This window comes from Coregonus lavaretus (assembly GCF_964263955.1).
Source record: "Coregonus lavaretus genome assembly, contig: HAP1_SCAFFOLD_1073, whole genome shotgun sequence".
In the NCBI taxonomy this organism is placed as follows: Eukaryota; Metazoa; Chordata; class Actinopteri; order Salmoniformes; family Salmonidae; genus Coregonus; species Coregonus lavaretus.
The window spans coordinates 44587-63732 of NW_028156530.1; the positions used below are offsets into that span (position 1 = coordinate 44587).

Genomic DNA, 19146 nt, shown 5'->3' on the forward strand with positions numbered 1-19146 from the left:
CGCACTGATAGCAACAACAACCACCGCAGAAAAGTTGGCTGTGTTTACAGACAGACAGACGTACAGACAGACAGAGGTTGTTTACTATGACTGGATGAAGGGATACAGTGTTGAAGGCTTCCTTTAGGTCTCCTGGTCTCTTGGGATTTAAACAGTGAATACAGTGAGATAGTCCTAACCATTCAATCAATGTACAGAGCAAACAGTCATCATTAACACTATACAGAGTGGAGCCTATGGATATAATATATTATCAAAGAATATAATACAATTGAATTTTATGAATTTTATGAATAGAAAATAATAAATGTTTTGACATGAAAGCACAGCCAGATGATTTGACTTGACAGTGTGTCTCTATACCTCAGTCTCTGAAGACACCCAGCAATGGTTAGGATTATTAGAGAAGCTTTTCCTGCTGAAAGGCACTTTCATTTCATCTGGTTGCAGCAAACAATTCATTGGATATGTTCATAACCCCATCCACCTATAAGATGTGGGGGGTTTCTGTCTGACTAAGAAGAGATACAAAGAACTCTGATTATAAAACGTCTTCTCTTTTTAGTCCTAGATATGGCTAGGGTTAGGGTTACTGCTGAATGTAGTAACTCTAACCCTGACCCTAGGCCTAACAGTAATACCCACACTGTAATGTAAAGTATTACCTCATTCTCAATGATCAGTCAATACATACAGTATTCATTTAAACTACAGTATATTGTATCAATATCAATCCCCCCCATTACAACCACTATTGAATTATTATAGACTCTTATAATACACTTATGTGTTATAACACTGATTATAAGGAATTATGAAGCTTGTTATAATAATTATAATATGTACTTCATAGGAACTGTTACCCTTTATATATTCTAACAACTCATTTTGTTAGATTTATTCCAAATGAAGGGCCCTAACCTAGGAACTAAAATCTTTGTCTCCCTCACCTCGTTGCATGCAGTTCTCTCTCTCCCTCCTTCCTCTAAATTCTCCCTCCCTGCATCCCTCCTTCACTCCATCTAACCCCACCTCTCTGGCAGAACCAGGAAGTCCCTCCCCCTCGCACAAACTATTTTCTGAGAAAACGAAACTGGTCTGAGTCTCTGTGTCGTCTGACTGTGTGAGAGTGAACAACTGTCCAAATGGCTCAGCAGGGAGTTCTGCTGGACCAGGACCAGTTCTGTTGTTCTGTCTGTCTGGACGTACTGAAGGAACCAGTCACCATACCCTGTGGACACAGTTACTGTAGGAGCTGTATTGAGGGCTGCTGGGATCAGGATGTTCTGAAAGGGGTCTATAGCTGTCCTCAGTGCAGAGAGACCTTCACTCCAAGGCCTAATCTGACGAAAAGTAACATATTGGCTGAGTTGGTGGAGAAACTGAAGAAGACAGGACTCCAGGCTGCTCCCCCTCCTGCTCTGTGCTATGTTGGACCTGGAGATGTGGCGTGTGATGTCTGCACTGGGACCAGAAAGCAGAAAGCCCTCATGTCCTGTCTGGTGTGTCTGGCCTCTTACTGTGAGACTCACCTCCAACCTCACTATGAATCTCCTGCTTTCAAGAAGCACAAGCTGGTCAAAGCCACCGCACAACTACAGGAGAAAATCTGCTCTGATCATGACAAACTGCTGGAGGTTTACTGTCGTACCGATCAGCAGTGTATCTGTCTGCTGTGTGTGATGGATGAACATAAAGGCCATGATACAGTGTCAGCTGCAGCAGAGAGGACTGAGAAACAGGTAAGACCAGAACTACTTGTTGGTGACTGTCTGATAAACAAAGAATTAAAGATACAGTAGGAACTAAGTCTGTTTGAATATGAGAGAAATCAAATGAAATTGATCCTCAGCAGAACAAATATGAACACAAACCTTGAGTATATTGAGTTTGATCCAAATGTATCACCATTTTCTGAAGTCAAACACTATTATCATTCCGAATGCCCTTTTAAGAGTTCAAAGTTCAGTCTCAACCCCTTGATACATGTACGTCTACCATAAAAACTATAATCATTCACATAGCAACATAGAAAATGTCATATGGTAAAGGGACTTCCTCAAGATTTTAGACCTTCCTCTCTATGGGCCCTATGTCACATTACTATACTATTGATCTACTGGACAAATAAAGCTTGATAGCTCATTGAAGAGTGATTCTCCACAGAGGCAGCTGGGGATGAGTCAGCAGAAGGTCCAGCAGAGATTCCAGGAGAGAGAGAAGAAGCTGAAGGAGCTCAAACAGGCTGTGGAGTCTCTCAAGGTGAGTATTGTTGACCAGAGGAGACACACCATTTCACTTCTCTCCTCCAGTCAGAGAGAGAGAGAGAGAGAGGCCCCTATCCAATCCCACTGTTGGGAACAGGCTGTCTGGACCCCTGTCAGAGAATAGACTGCTTAATGTAACTGACGGGTTATGAACCCGGGTCTACTGTGGGAGAAACCATCATCTTGACCAAAAGGACATTCCCTATTGTTCTGACTGATTTAAAGTCGCAAGCGGCTCTACCTCTTCACATAACCATGAGTAACCATGAGCGACTCATGTCTGCTATACATTAACAGGGAGCTCTCTCTCTTGATTCAATTAAATGGGCTTTATTGGCATTGGAAACATATGTTACATTACCAAAGCAAGTGAAATAAATAATAAACAAATCAGAAATTAACAGTAAACGTTACACTCACAAAAGTTTAAAAGGAATAGAGACATAAAAATAAATCAAAATCAAAATCAAATGTTATAATTCAAGTGCAAACAGAGTGAGCCATTCGCCAGACTGAGTTCTGGAGGTGAAATGGAAATGAATGAGGGAGAGTTAAGTGAGGTAGAAGGTGTGGTGAAGAGCTCAGAACCAGAGCCTGGCATCAATGGACATGATAAAGAAGAATCTGGTGCAGTAGGAGTTACATTGTAGGAGAACGTGGATCCATACCTATTGGCAGATCCATTTGTGGTTTCATGTTGGGTGGGAAAAGAGTTGGGTGCAGTTGAATCAGTGAAGGTAACCTGTAGTGGACTTGGGATATTTGTTTGTGTTTCTTCTGACCAGAGGGAGTGGGCGCTCCGTATCACGCAACTTGGGTCAAGATCTGTTTCTTGCTTTGCTCTTAGGAACAGGGCACCATTGAAAGGAGTGATTTCTGGGGTAGCGGTAAGTGTAGAAGTGGAGCAATTAAGGTTGAAGACTGCTGGTGTTTGTGATGCCCGCCGTTTGGTGCAACACAGACCCGGTGGTGAGCGTGGTGAAACAGAGGAGTCACTGTCAGTCCTTTTGAGTTTTGAGTCTTTACCCATCAAAGTCATGGTAGGATATATCAGTTATCCTGTTAGAGCTTTTGTGGCGAATCCACTGCTTTGTTTCAGGTGCAACGTTTATGGTCAGCAGTTTGTAGGAGGGAGATCCAAGATGTGGGAAGTGTGCAGGAGGGCATGGGATAGAGGATTGTGTAGTTTCGGTGGATAAAGTTGTGTGTGTCAACTGTAGGGATGCCCATGTTGCTGGGGATCTGAAGTGTCCGGTGCGAGAGACGCAGGTTGAGGTGCCTAGAGTCAGAGTAGTGCAGAAGGTGTCGTATGCTGAGGCAGTGAAGGAAGTAGAGGAGGATGGGTCAAGGGTGAGAGATCATGAGAGGATCCCTGTGAGTAGTAGATCTGTGCCAGCACAGAGGGATAGGCCAACGAGTGATATATGCTTTAGGAAAGTTAGCTTCTTAGAGTTCATAGCAATGGTTATCAACTATACCGCAGAAATGGATTGTCAATCACAGAAAATGGATATTGTGATGGCAGCTGCAGAGAAGTATTTGGGCATACAAGATTAGACTTCAGAAGAGTTACAGGGTGTGTTGAGTGGTGGTGTCCCGTCCTCCCAGGCCGTTGGCATGGTGCAGGAGCAGATAGGGTCAAAGTAGTGGAATGGGGTAGTGGGTATTTAATGAGTGTAGGGTTAGTTGGAAGGTTTTTTTTGTATTATTATAATTTCCCCTTTTCCCATTTTGTATAACAAAGTATAATGGATTTATATTATAGTCCAGTTGGGGGCGGTAATGCAACATATTGGATGCCAACCGCCGTTAAACTCCAAAGAAGAAGAACCGTTATATTATGGCTATGTACAGTGTTGTAACGATGTCTCTGTCTCTCTCATTCATTAACTTTCGCGGTAGTTGGTTTTGTGGGTCTCTGGTTATGAATGGGGTGCTGACAGACAATTGTTGATGGATATTTATAGAGCTCTGATCAGGACGACAATTGATTACTGGTGTACAGTTTATGGAACAGAGGTAAAGACTTGGCTTCAGAAGCTGGACAGAATCCAGTATAAAGCTTTAAGGATATGTATTGGTGCATTTAAATCAACATCTGTATGTGCCTTACTGGTGGAGGCAGGAGAGATGCCTTTGGATATACAGCGTAAAAATGGTCATTATCTTATTGGGTTGAAAGGCTGTGAGGTTGAGCATCCCACTGCTACTGTTCTAGATGACTGTTGGGAATATACTAGTAGACAAGGCAGTGGTTTTGGTTGGACAGTTGGAAAGGTTGCTGATGAGAGTGGTTTGAGGGAGTTGGAGGTTGGCCCTTCTGTGGTGATAGGGGATGTTCCTCCATGGTTACTCCCAGACCCTGTTGTTGATCTAACCTTGGTAGAGAAAAGGAAAGATTGGTCAGAAGTCAGTGATATAGTGAAACTGGTTGACAATTACATTGGTAAAAGTTTTTATGCTTTTTTACCGCTTTTCACAGACGGATCCAAGGACCCAGATAGTGGGCACACAGGAGCAGGCGTTTACGTTCCTGAATTTGATGTGCAGATATGTAGAAGACTAACAAATGAACTGTCAGTATACTCAGTTGAACTGTTGGCGATAATAGTTGCCCTCCAGTGGGTGGAGGACGTACAACCTGTTAGAATTATAGTATGGTCAGATTCTCTGTCTGTATTGAATAGTTTATCATCTGGTAAATCTAATAGGAGTGACCTGCTATTGGAGGTATTAATGTTATTATGGAGAATTGAGAGAATGGGTGTAGTAGTGAGATTCTGCTGGGTCCCAGCACATTCGGGTGTGGAAGGGAATGAAATTGTAGACCAGTTAGCTAAACGAGCTTTGAAACGAGATATAATTGATATTAATGTTCCACTGGGTAGAGGTGAGGCCAAATGTAAGATCAGAGCCATTTTGATAGATGTGTGGCAGAAGAGATGGTACTCTGAGCACAAGGGCCGGCATTTATATGAATAGTTTACAGTTTTACAGAAAGGTTGATAGACCAAGATTCAAAAGTCAGATTAGGAAGGGAGATGTAGTGTTTACTAAATTGCGCTTAGGACATTGTACATTGAACTCGTCATTACATCTGGTTGGCAAGCATGTGAATGATTTGTGTCTGGAGGGTATGGTCGATGAAACGGTGGAGCATGTGTTGTTATATTGTTGTTAATATGTTGAAGAGAGGGAAAGATTGAAGTGTAGGGTCATTGAGGTTGGACGGGGTTGGGGGGGGGTTGGAAGGGATTTTGGGGATGGGGGAGGGTCTATTAGAAGTTAGTAGGGCTCTTCTTTATTTTCTCAGAAGTACTGAGTTAGGTAGGAGGATTTAGAAATGTTGGAAACTGTGATTGACCACACACTCCAGCACAGTAGGTGGCGGCATGCACCTTTAACGTTGGTTTGTGGACCGCCATTATATCATAGAAGAAGAAGTTGGTTGTGTGAGAGATTTGTGGTTCGTGAGGAGGGCTACTATTCTTTTTTCTTTTGGTTCTTGCGTATTTTCTGAATTTATTTTCTCATGGTGGAGGGTTTGTTTATTGGTTTCCACTGTTTATCGTTTAGAGTTGAGGGGGGAGTAGGGGTAGTTTGTTAGGGCGGCGTGATGGCCTCAACCGAGTGGAGAAGAAACGCTGTCGCTTCGGGTGCGTTCCGGAGAAAGGTGTGGAGGAAGTTTTGCTCATGGTCGGCGAACAGGTTGGAGCAGAACATCTGCACTCTGCATCCAGAATGAACAAGGCGGTGGTTGTGTTAATGAAAAAGGTTTGTCTTGTTGTGAGTGGGATTTTTGTGAGGGGTGTGTTGGTGCAGATTTCGCCTCTTTCGATAAGAGTTGTGGTGGCTAATCTGCCTCCGTTTATTTCTTACGAACAGACCGCAAGTAGTTGGTTAGTTTTGGTAAATTTGCAAGTGGTTTTCGTGTGCTCTCGGCTGGGTGCCAAGCGGAATCCGTTAAACATGTCTCTTTTCGTAGACAAGTGTTTGTTTCTTAACAAACTTCAAGGTTACACAGGGGAGGGGTGGAACACAGGGTTTGCTAGCACAGATAGTTTTCGGTGTTTCTAGTGTGGGGATCATCAGTTATAGGCTACAAGCAGCAATATGATTGATAGGTAGGACAGGTATTGAACCCAAATAATCCCTACTCAGATGCGCTAACATCAACCCTAGTAAACATGCATTATAAAAACCTTCTATATAAAATTATCTCATATTGGGAGTAAATAGCCTCTGAATAGAAAAGAAAAAACACTGCATCTTCCAGCCCACCAATAAATTACATAATGCAACCGTCGCGGTTAGCATATTTACCTCAACATGCCCCTCGCTTGCCTGAGAAGGCAGAGTGCTCGATGCTGGTTGATGAATTTGACAATTAATGTACTAGGAAAATACGTTTTTGTCGACCAGAGGTGACTGAATTAATGTTCAGGCGTATTGATAATCATTATAGTAATGAAGTATAATTTCAAAACATGAGCATAAAAACAGGTAATAATAAACATGAATCATCATTATATTACTTCACAGTAATGTGTTTTCAGTCCTTCCTCTTGCGTTAGCAGTGTGGAAAGGGACAGTAAAAAGCGCTGGCAGGAGTTTTCCTGTGAGGGGGAGTGGTGGTGTATCCAGGGAGAGAACTAAACTAATCTTCTGAAATGTCATTCATGGTCTTATGCTGCCATCTATTGGAATTATTAAGCAACTGCAGTAGTACTGAATAAAGTGTTTTTCCTTACTAATCCTTACTAAAGTAGTGATTACTCAGAATTGCAAAATAAATGGCAGGGGTACCAGGAGGGAGGAGAATACATTTTTTAAATTTTAGTCATTTAGCAGATGCTCTTATCCAGAGCGACTTACAGTTAGTGAGTGCATACATTTTCATACTTTCCCCCCATGGGAAACGAACCCACAACCCTGGCGTTGCAAGCCCCATGCTCTACCAACTGAGCTACACGGTAGTAGTGCATGGCCAAGTGGTGGTGCGCAGGCCGTGGAGAAAGCGGTGGTGGGGAGGGTTGCAGCTGGGCTACATGAGCTGAGGCAGGTTTCTGTAGTAACAGAGACTCCGGTGGGCGAAGGCTTGGTGGGCTCATCCCAGGAAATATTGCCTGTCATTGGGGAAGAGGCTCTGATCAGGGGGGAAGTGCAGGGGGGCAGAGACTGGGGAGGAGGAGGACGGTACCGTGCCAATGGAGGAGGAGGAAGAGGGGGGAGGTGAGTCTGCGGGAGCGGAGGACAAGGCGTCTCGTTTTCAGACGGCTCATTGGATCCAGAGCTGACAGCCAGTCAGGCTGAGGGCCCAGTATATACGGTGAGAGAACTTTCTAGGTTCCTGATGCAGACTAAAGGGGAAAAAGAAGGTTCTGCTGGAGTCTTATTTGATTGATCCTGGAAGGTTTGTAAGGTCAGTACAACACGTGATGAAGAATGAGGGGTTTAGTGTCCTCTCACCCAGGAAGCGGTATAGGCTGAGAAAATGGGTCATGGGTTCTTAAGGGCATGTCTTCAGAATCTGCTTAAATGGATGGTTTTTTCTGGCATGGCGGCTTTATGGGCTTCTCTACTGGTTTCTGATTGTGGTGATTTCCCTCCCACCTCTTATGGAGATTTCACGGTTAGACTTCCTTAACATGAACGGCGACAAAGACTGGGGGAATATGTAAAACAAAAACATTAAAATGTCAAAAGAGGTGTGTAAGGGTAGGTTGTTAGTGGTTAGAGCCCAAATAATGACCTTGTCTTTGCTTTCATAAATGTGTCTGCACCTAGTACAGGGCTCAGTTCTATGTTTCACCAAATTCAATGTAAAGCTCTTTCAAGATGCCACTTTTTGCTCAAGCTTCCAAGGCTTTTGGGAGAGATGGGAACAGCAGAAGGGGGAGTTTGGATCACTTGTAAGAGCTAGATTTTCCATGTTGAGGGAGATGGATGCTCCCAGCTCTTTTGGGTTGGAGAAACAGAGTGGGGAAACCAAGAAAATCCATTGTTTACGTTGGTCTGATGGGCGTTTAACTTCTGTTGTGGGGAGATTAGGGAGCCTGATGGGTGGGTAACTTCTATTGTGGGGGAGATAGGGGAGCCTGATGGGTGGGTAACTTCTGTTGTGGGGGAGATGAGGGAGCCTGATGGGTGGGTAACTTATGTTGTGAGGAGATGAGGGAGCCTGATGGGTGGGTAACTTCTGTTGTGGGGAGATGAGGGAGCCTGATGGGTGGGTAACTTCTGTTGTGGGGGAGATGAGCGAGCCTGATGGGTGGGTAACTTCTGTTGTGGGGAGATGAGGGAGCCTGATGGGTGGGTAACTTCTGTTGTGGGGAGATGAGGGAGCCTGATGGGTGGGTAACTTCTGTTGTGGGGGAGAGGAGGGAGCCTGATGGGTGGGTAACTTCTATTGTGGGGGAGATAGGGGAGCCTGATGGGTGGGTAACTTCTGTTGTGGGGGAGATGAGGGAGCCTGATGGGTGGGTAACTTCTGTTGTGGGGGAGATGAGGGAGCCTGATGGGTGGGTAACTTCTGTTGTGGGGGAGATGAGGGAGCCTGATGGGTGGGTAACTTCTGTTGTGGGGAGATGAGGGAGACTGATGGGTGGGTACCTTCTGTTGTGGGGGAGATGAGGGAGCCTGATGGGTGGGTAACTTCTGTTGTGGGGAGATGAGGGAGCCTGATGGGTGGGTAACTTCTGTTGTGGGGGAGATGAGGGAGCCTGATGGGTGGGTAACTTATGTTGTGAGGAGATGAGGGAGCCTGATGGGTGGGTAACTTCTGTTGTGGGGAGATGAGGGAGCCTGATGGGTGGGTAACTTCTGTTGTGGGGGAGATGAGGGAGCCTGATGGGTGGGTAACTTCTGTTGTGGGGGAGATGAGGGAGCCTGATGGGTGGGTAACTTATGTTGTGAGGAGATGAGGGAGCCTGATGGGTGGGTAACTTCTGTTGTGGGGAGATGAGGGTGCCTGATGGGTGGGTAACTTCTGTTGTGGGGGAGATGAGCGAGCCTGATGGGTGGGTAACTTCTGTTGTGGGGAGATGAGGGAACCTGCTGGGTGGGTAACTTCTGTTGTGGGGAGATGAGGGAGTCTGATGGGTGGGTAACTTCTGTTGTGGGGAGAGGAGGGATCCTGATGGGTGGGTAACTTCTGTTGTGAGGAGATGAGGGAGCCTGATGGGTGGGTAACTTCTGTTGTGAGGAGATGAGGCTGTGGAGTTGTACTCTGATTTATAGAGGGCAGAACTCTGTGGTCCTCTGTAGCTCAATTGGTAGAGCATGGCGCTTGTAACGCCAGGGTAGTGGGTTCGATCCCCGGGACCACCCATATGTAAAAATGTATGCACATGACTGTAAGTCGCTTTGGATAAAAGCGTCTGCTAAATGGCATATTATTATTATTATTATTATTATTATCCTGGGTTTTCTCAGGTTCTGCTCACAGACCTTTCCAAACTCTCTCTGTCACAGATAAATCAAATAGACATTTCCCTGGCCTTTCACAAACTCTCAGCTGCTGTCTCTCAGACGGTCTGCCTGTGGATTTTTATAAAAAGTTCTGGGGAATTATTGGACAGAACGTGTGTTGTGTGAGTGCGTCGGGGTGGGGGAGCTGTCGCTAAGCTGTAGACGGGAGGCTTTGACTCTCCTGCCCAAACAAGTAGATTTGAGCAACTTAAAGAACTGGAGGCCTGTGGCATTGCTCTGTTTGGACTATAAGGTCTTTACCAAGGTCCTCGTTAACAGACTGAAGTCCCACCTGGACTCTATTGTACACAAGGACCAAACGTACTGTGTACCAGGACGCTCAAACACAGACAATCTGTTCATAATCAGGAGAAAGCCTTTTTAATTAGGGTGGACCATGAATATCTGTTCAATGTGTTGTTTTGGTTGTGGGGAGAATTTTGTGGCCTGTGTTCAAATACTGTACGCTGGGGCTTCATGTATGGTCAAGGTAATAATAATAATAATATGCCATTTAGCAGACGCTTTTATCCAAAGCGACTTACAGTCATGCGTGCATACATTTTTGTGTATGGGTGGTCCCGGGGATCGAACCCACTACCTTGGCGTTACAAGCGCCGTGCTCTACCAGCTGAGCTACAGAGGTGTGGGGAGGGCTCAGTAGGCCAGTCTGGGTAGGGAGGGGCATTCACCAGGGATGCCCTCTGTCAGGGCAGCTATACACTCTTGTTATTGAGCCCTTTCTGGGCCTGCTACGCAGGAGGCTACAGGGAGTGTGGGAGCCAGGCATAGGGTTGGGGACAGGCATAGCAGTGGCAGCATACGCTTATGACGTCTGTGTTGGTTAGGGATGAGCAGAACCTACAGGCCCTGGAGAATAGTTTGAGGGTGTACGAGGGGGCGTCTTCTGCTTAGGGAAACTGGGGCAAGAGTGAGACTCTGTTATGTGGGGCATGGAGGGACAGGGCACCTCTGCAGCTTCCAGGGGGGTTGCAGTGGGGCTGTGAGTGGCTCAAGATGCTTGGGGTGTATCTGGGCTCGGAGGGTTGGGATAGGAAGAACTGGGAAGGAGTGTCACAAGCGGTGGTGTCGAGGCTGACGAAGTGGAGGTGGCTCATCTCCCAAGTGGCATACAGAGGGACGGAGCTGATCATCAACAACTTGGTGGCATCCTCTCTATGGCTTAAATTGGCCATTCTCAACGCCCCCGGTGGTCTGCTTGTGGACCTGCAGCGCAAGTTAGTAAACATTTTCTGGTCAGGGTGGCAGCGTTCTGACTCAGCAGCACAGAGGCTACTGTACCGTACGGAGGTGGGCTGGAGGGAACCAGCATGTGCTCTGTTGAGGAGGGCTGGTGGTTTGGGGCTGGATCAGCAGATCTTCATCATGCGGCCAGAGAGACTCAATACAGCAGGGGTCTCTGATTTCTATGCTGCAGTACTGAGGGCTGGAGCAGCCTGAGGAGGGGCCACCACCGTTTCCACCACTGCAAGTGACAGCAGAGACTGGGGACTGGCAGGAGAGTCTGGAGGACTTACTGACTTTTAACACTCTGAGCTTAGTGGGAGTGAAGGGGCATCAGTGGCAGGGGGTTGTGGGGGCTGAGAGCATGGCAGGGTATAGGTGGAGGGGCTCTATAAGCTCCCAGTGCTGGAAAGGTCAGGGGTCATCCAGTGGAGGGTATTACATGGAGCCCTGGACACCAATAGCTGGTTGGCTCTGGTTGACCTAGGAGTTGGGGAGGGGTGTCCGTTTTCTGCAATGACAGACTGTTCATCATGTTTTTTCTGTGTTGCCAGGGTAATGCCATTACTGTTGACGCCTTAGGGTTGAGTTTGAGTTGTACAAAATGATCAACAGTGTGGAGATGTTTCAGGAGGTATGGGGGCTCAGGGGGGCTGTCTGTACGGCTGGAGAGGAGGGGTTGGATGGACGGTTGGAATGTGGTGCTGGTTGGTGTATTGTACTGTGGTGTTGGGTACTGGATAATGTGATTGTGTAGAGGTTGTGGTGTCACGCAATGTGCTTTTAGGGGTGGGGGTGTTAGTTTTATGAGGATGGCTCATTAAAGTAAGACAAGTCAGTCTCTCTCTCTCTCTCTCTTAACAGCGCTCTGCACAGGCAGCAGTGGTGGACAGTGATAAGATCTTTACTGAGCTGATCCGCTCCATTGAGAAAAGGCGCTCTGAGGTGAAGGAGCTGATCAGAGCCCAAGAGAAGGCTCAAGTGAGTCAAGCTGAAGGACTCCTGGAGCAACTGGAGCAGGAGATAGCTGAGCTGAGGAAGAGAAGCACTGAGCTGGAGCAGCTCTCACACACAGAGGATCACATCCATTTCCTCCAGGTAACTCAACTGCCTTGATACATGTGATATGAAATTAACTTAATGTGAAACTCTCAATCATTTGGTTCTGCTCCCTCTCACTTTCTCCCTCTCTCTCTCTCTCTCTCTCTCTCTCTCTCTCTCTCTCTCTCCCCCCAGAGTTATCAGTCTCTCTCCAGTACCAGTGTATCTTCAGACTTACCCAGCATCGTTGTCCGTCCTCTTCAGTACTTTGGAGATGTGAGTAAGACTGTGTCTGAACTGAGAGAGAAACTAGAAGACGTCCTTAAAGGAGAATGGACCAAGATCTCCACTACAGGTGTGTTGAAAATAATAAGAACATCAACTTTAGACCATTGAAAGTTCCCTACTAGTCATATACATGTGGAATATGGTATGATGATAACATTCCCTCTCTCTGTGAATGTGTTTGTGTGTCTGTAGTGAATATAGTAGATGTTGTACTGCCTCCAGAGCCCAAGACCAGAGAACAGTTCTTACAATGTGAGTCTCTTTATTCTGAAGTAACTAACAGTCTCTTTTTACTGACACTCCTAACAATCCCTCTAGAAATATATAGCAATAGTAGATCTTATCAAAGACTGGGTATCTATCTGACTCCTCATATTTCTCTGATTTGATCTCTGCTGTGCTCTAATCAAAGACAGGGTAGATACAGTATCTGACTTCACTTATTGTTCTAACTCCCCTCATTGGTCTCTGCTCTGCTCTTCTCCCAGATTCCTGTCAGCTCACACTGGACCCAAACACAGCACACACACTCCTCTCTCTGTCTGAAGGGAACAGAAAGGTGACCTATACAGACCAAGTCCAACCATATCCTGATCATCCAGACAGATTCACCGACTACTGTATGGTTCTGTGTAGAGAGGGTCTGTCTGGACGCTGTTACTGGGAGGTGGAGTGGAGTGGGGGGGGTGTTGTTCCAGCAGTCTCATATAAAGACATCAGCAGAACAGTGACAGATGGTGGATTTGGATACAATGACAAGTCCTGGAGTTTAGAGTGCTCTAGTGGTTGTTATTGGTTCAGACACAATAGTGTTAGGACTGAAGTATCAGGCCCTCAGTCCTCCAGAGTAGGAGTGGACCTGGATCACAAGGCAGGTACTCTGTCCTTCTACAGTGTCTCTGATACAATGACCCTCCTCCACAGAGTCCAGACCACATTCACTCAGCCCCTCTATCCTGGGTTTTGGCTCAATAATGGTACTGCTGAGCTGGTTAAACTGTAGTAGGGTCCACATAGATACTAGTCATGCTGGTGTAGTCTATAGCTGAGCTGGTTAAACTGTAGTAGGGTCCACATAGATACTAGTCATGCTGGTGTAGTCTATAGCTGAGCTGGTTAAACTGTAGTAGGTTCCACATAGATACTAGTCATGCTGATGTAGTCTATAGCTGAGCTGGTTAAACTGTAGTAGGGTCCACATAGATACTAGTCATGCTGGTGTAGTCTATAGCTGAGCTGGTTAAACTGTAGTAGGGTCCACATAGATACTAGTCATGCTGGTGTAGTCTATAGCTGAGCTGGTTAAACTGTAGTAGGGTCCACATATATACTAGTCATGCTGGTGGTGATGGTCCCCAGATGTAATGATTCATTCTGCTCTGTTTTATGTACAATGATTTGACTGATTTGATCTTCAGAAGATGTTATGAATTAAAACTCAATGCATTCATAGTTTTGTAAGTGCAATGTTTAAACTTATACATTCACATTAATCATGATATATGTTTCTGATGTATATTGGTTGGCATTCAGAACCATTGATATGTTTTCTCAATAGGTTCTGTCTCTATGTAATTTTCCTCAGTATCATTGAACAGCTTGTAGGCTCGACCCAATTGATGTGTTCTCTGTCACCTGGAGCTGCATGGAAAATGGTCCAGGAACAAAAGGACAAGTCTCTCTCTCTCTCTCTGCCTCTCTCTCTCTCTCTCTCTCTCTCTCTCTCTCTCTCTCTCTCTCTCTCTCTCCTCTCTCTCTCTCTCTCTCTCTCTCTCTCTCTCTCTCTCTCTCTCTCTCTCTCTCTCTCTCTCTCTCTCTCTCTCTCTCTCTCTCTCTCTCTCTCTCTCTCTCTCTCTCTCTCTCTCTCTCTCTCTCTCTCTCTCTCTCTCTCTCTCTCTCTCTCTCTCTCTGTCTCTGTCTCTGTCTCTGTCTCTGTCTCTGTCTCTGTCTCTGTCTCTCTCTCTCTCCCATCAAACCGTATAGAAAGCAGCCAACCTCAATATGGTTCCATTCCTGTAGTTATCAGGACACATGAGGTGTGGAACTATTATCTCCTTTCTAAGTGTGAACTTGTCCACTTCCCTTCATGGATTTAAAAGGAAATGACTGGTATATGTAAACTCCCTCTACCCCATGCCAACACCAATCCAATGCTGTACAATTAATTCCATAGCTTAACAACATACATCACTCACACACACACTCACACAGACACACCTATTCACTTGGGCCTTCTCCCTCATGCCCTGCTGACATCCATGCAGGCCCACATTGACCTTGTGACCTCTGGAGCTCCATGCATCTTGTTCTACACTCCCTGCCTAGTAAAACCCTTTCTCCCATGGGCCTGAGAGTACAGCTCATTTGAGACCATTTTGGAAAAGATTTTCTGTCATTTTTAAATGCCCACAAAAAATTTCACATTATACTGCTGTTTTGAATGTATAGCAAAACCAGGTAGTTTTGAGGTTGAATAGCTACTTGAGTTGCTTGGTTCTACTGAAATTACCAACAGGCATTGGTCCAGGGTGATCAGGCCTATAATTTGAGACCATTTGGGTAAAGATTAGAGCTTTATTTCCTTTTTAAATCACTCCAGGCAATATGTAATACAAATCTGATTTGGTTGCAATGCTGGGAAGAACTACACCACAGTAGATCCACGTTGCCTTTCAACTTTTTTCAAATAGGTTAAATCCTTCCAAAATGTCATATGAGGTGCAGCAGGCTAGGAGAAAGGGGGGAGAGAGTGGCCAGCCTCCACAGGGGATATAGAAATACATTGCCTGCTGCCCTAACTTCAACTTGATGCCTATGTGGGTTTATATTGCCATATCAAACTGTCTTCTTTGTCAACCCATCAGGCCACTATAAGGATTACCTGTGTTGAGTTTAAGCTTCCTGGAGCAACCGGAAGTGGGAAGATTGACCCTAAACATGGTTTAGATGTATCCACCAGCAGATAGTGAAAACGCTACATTCAACCCTCTGTAAAAAGTTTAGTTTTTCACGGATTGACCTGAAACTCAGGATTCTGTAAGAGCTTGTCCCAACGAGGATATGTGTTTAATTACAGCTTCCTGTGACAACCGGAAGTGCCTTACATTGTGGTCATAGGTGCTGTTACGAAGGGTTAAAAAGGTCACATCCTTCCAAAATGTCACATGTGTGATTAGGCAACCCTCATGAACCCGTACATATTAGAAAACCAGGTTTTTATCCGTTTGTTTTTTTATAAAGCTAGAAAAATATATATAAAAAAAATAAAAAATATGAAGAAAATATGCATCACTAACTGTAAGTCGCTCTGGATAAGAGTGTCTGCTAAATGACTACCAAAAAATATATATATATATATTTTTTCATAAATATGAAAATGAAAAAAAAGACGACTACCAGGTGAACGCATAACTTACCACGTGCCCGTAGCCAAACACGTCTTTAAATGACCAGTGGGGTCGAATCCGGGTGGGGGGGTGTGATAACTGCCTGAATGGAGGTGAAGCTTCACTTAATCTACTTTGAAGCAGAAAAAAAAATATGAAAAATTATTTTTTCAAAAATATGAAAATGAAAAAAAAGAAGACATGGGGGCGTGCGGGACGCACTCGCTAAGCGGACCGGCACATTGAACGCGGGTCGGCGACTCCCCGCTTGCCAGGAGCCCTCCGAAAACGTGGACGGATCCTGCCGAGTAAGAAATGATACTCGGGAGGTGTTTACCCAGCTGACAGAGAGAGGGAGAGGGGACTCTCTCCAATCCCACTGACCTCACTGTTGGGTACATGCTGTCTGGACTATTTTCAGAGAATAGACTGCTTAATGTAACCGACGGGATATGAACCAGGTCTACCGCGGGAGAAAGCAACAGCTTGACCGTTACACCAAGAGGACATTCCCTACATTGGAGCTGAATGTCAACATTAAAGATGAAGAAGAGGAGGAGAAGATTGGGAAATCTGTTTCTCATGGTAAGAGCAGGTTCTATCACATTAATCATGATGTATGTTTCTGATGTGTATTGGTTGGCATTCAGAACCATTGATATGTTTTCTCAATTGGTTCTCTGTCTCTATGTAATTTTCCTCAGTATCATTGAACAGCTTGTAGGCTCGACCCAATTGATGTGTTCTCTGTCACCTGGAGCTGCATGGAAAATGGTCCAGGAACAAAAGGACAATTCCCAAGGACTAGTCAGCCCACTACAAGCTGGAATAACTTACTTTCTACTTAAACTATATGGGCCGGTTTCCCCGACACAGATTAAGCCTAGTCCTAGACTAAAAAGCATGTTCAATGGAGATATCCGGGAAACCGGCCCTAAATTTGGCAACTTTTATTCTCCCATACTGCTCAGTCAAGCAACATTAAACCTGTCCAGCAGGTGGTGCTATTAACCAAACAATAAAAACCCAGCACATATCTTGACTTACCACTCAGTATATCAGTAATGTTCAGAATTGTACTTTAATATCATTGGAGATTGATGGTCTTTTTAATCCACTACCCAGAGTCAGGAACAGATTAAGTTAGGTCTGCTACTGTTCAGTTATTAAATATGATTCATGGTGATGGGAAATAAAAAAATCCATCTAGTAGTAGTTTTCCTTTGCTATTTATTCCAAGGTGTGTCTTTAACTTGTAAATGGATTGTGTTGAAGCTGGCATGTGGTGTGGATGATAGAATAGAGTGAATAGAGGAGAGAAGAGAGGAGGAGAGGAGAACATCATATAGAAGACAGATAAGATAGAGAGAGAATTCATACCCAGGGGAGTTACTGACTCTGGCCCAAATGACACCCTGTTCCCTACGTAGTGCACTAGGCTACTTCTGATCAGATCTAAAGTAGTGCACTACATAGGGAATAGGGTGGAGATTTGCTCACTGTCATTAGAATGAAGATTTCCATACAGGAGTTACTGTCTCTGTCCCAAATCTCTCCCTGTTCCCTACGTAGTGCACTAGGCTTCTTCTGACCAGATCTAAAGTAGTCTTCTAGATTTTACATGTTTTCTCCCTGTCGTTAGAAAATGACAATATGGTAATGACTTTAGTGGTTTCCTCCCCCTTTGTGTTTTTATTGGTTGTGTGTTATGTGTGTTGTTGTGTTAGGTTTTCCCCCTGTGTTCCTAATGGAAAATCCATTAACAATGAATCACAAACAAATTATATTCCAGTTGTGTTTAGACAACTTCATGGCTGACATCCCCCAGTTCTGTTAAGAGCCATTGAACTGGGTCACATTCTAAATGGTCACTTGTATTGATAGTCCATACTGGGCCTAACTGGGGTTAACCATACTGGAGGGTTTCTTTCTGCACACATATTCCCTCATCTCCAGAACTTTACCTGATGTCCTCTCTCTCTCTCTCTCTCTCTCTCTCTCTCTCTCTCTCTCTCTCTCTCTCTCTCTCTCTCTCTCTCTCTCTCTCTCTCTCTCTCTCTCTCTCTCTGTCTCTGTCTCTGTCTCTGTCTCTGTCTCTGTCTCTGTCTCTCTCTCTCTCTCTCCCTCTGTCACTGTTTCTGTCTCTGTCTCTGTCTCTGTCTCTCTCTCTCTCTCCCATCAAACCGTATAGAAAGCAGCCAACCTCAATATGGTTCCATTCCTGTAGTTATCAGGACACATGAGGTGTGGAACTATTATCTCCTTTCTAAGTGTGAACTTGTCCACTTCCCTTCATGGATTTAAAAGGAAATGACTGGTATATGTAAACTCCCTCTACCCCATGCCAACACCAATCCAATGCTGTACAATTAATTCCATAGCTTAACAACATACATCACTCACACACACACTCACACAGACACACCTATTCACTTGGGCCTTCTCCCTCATGCCCTGCTGACATCCATGCAGGCCCACATTGACCTTGTGACCTCTGGAGCTCCATGCATCTTGTTCTACACTCCCTGCCTAGTAAAACCCTTTCTCCCATGGGCCTGAGAGTACAGCTCATTTGAGACCATTTTGGAAAAGATTTTCTGTCATTTTTAAATGCCCACAAAAAATTCCACATTATACTGCTGTTTTGAATGTATAGCAAAACCAGGTAGTTTTGAGGTTGAATAGCTACTTGAGTTGCTTGGTTCTACTGAAATTACCAACAGGCATTGGTCCAGGGTGATCAGGCCTATAATTTGAGACCATTTGGGTAAAGATTAGAGCTTTCTTTCCTTTTTAAATTACTCCAGGCAATATGTAATACAAATCTGATTTGGTTGCAATGCTGGGAAGAACTACACCACAGTAGATCCACGTTGCCTTTCAACTTTTTTCAAATAGGTTAAATCCTTCCAAAATGTCATATGAGGTGCAGCAGGCTAGGAGAAAGGGGGGAGAGAGTGGCCAGCCTCCACAGGGGATATAGAAATACATTGCCTGCTGCCCTAACTTCAACTTGATGCCTATGTGGGTTTATATTGCCATATCAAACTGTCTTCTTTGTCAACCCATCAGGCCACTATAAGGATTACCTGTGTTGAGTTTAAGCTTCCTGGAGCAACCGGAAGTGGGAAGATTGACCCTAAACATGGTTTAGATGTATCCACCAGCAGATAGTGAAAACGCTACATTCAACCCTCTGTAAAAAGTTTAGTTTTTCACGGATTGACCTGAAACTCAGGATTCTGTAAGAGCTTGTCCCAACGAGGATATGTGTTTAATTACAGCTTCCTGTGACAACCGGAAGTGCCTTACATTGTGGTCATAGGTGCTGTTTCGAAGGGTTAAAAAGGTCACATCCTTCCAAAATGTCACATGTGTGATTAGGCAACCCTCATGAACCCGTACATATTAGAAAACCAGGTTTTTATCCGTTTGTTTTTTTATAAAGC

General features: G+C 44.9%; 1 protein-coding gene across 1 annotated transcript; it reads left to right on the plus strand.

Moving 5' to 3' along the window:
- Positions 1–1120: 1120 nt before the first annotated feature.
- LOC311126264 (tripartite motif-containing protein 16-like) lies at positions 1121–13676 on the plus strand. The gene is made up of 6 exons (XM_084200276.1): positions 1121–1742; positions 2167–2262; positions 11847–12080; positions 12219–12378; positions 12504–12563; positions 12800–13676. The coding sequence occupies exons 1-6, from the start codon at positions 1146–1148 to the stop codon at positions 13312–13314; spliced, it is 1662 nt and encodes a 553-aa protein (XP_084056402.1). The 5' UTR covers positions 1121–1145; the 3' UTR covers positions 13315–13676.
- Positions 13677–19146: the final 5470 nt, after the last annotated feature.

Excerpts from the sequence above, each read along its gene's own strand:
- LOC311126264 (XM_084200276.1), top strand. The coding sequence starts at position 1,146 with ATGGCTCAGCAGGGAGTTCTGCTGGACCAGGACCAGTTCTGTTGTTCT. Across the intron at positions 1,743-2,166 it reads CAGAGAGGACTGAGAAACAG|AGGCAGCTGGGGATGAGTCA; the intron begins GTAAGACCAGAA and ends GATTCTCCACAG. Across the intron at positions 12,379-12,503 it reads GACCAAGATCTCCACTACAG|TGAATATAGTAGATGTTGTA; the intron begins GTGTGTTGAAAA and ends GTGTGTCTGTAG.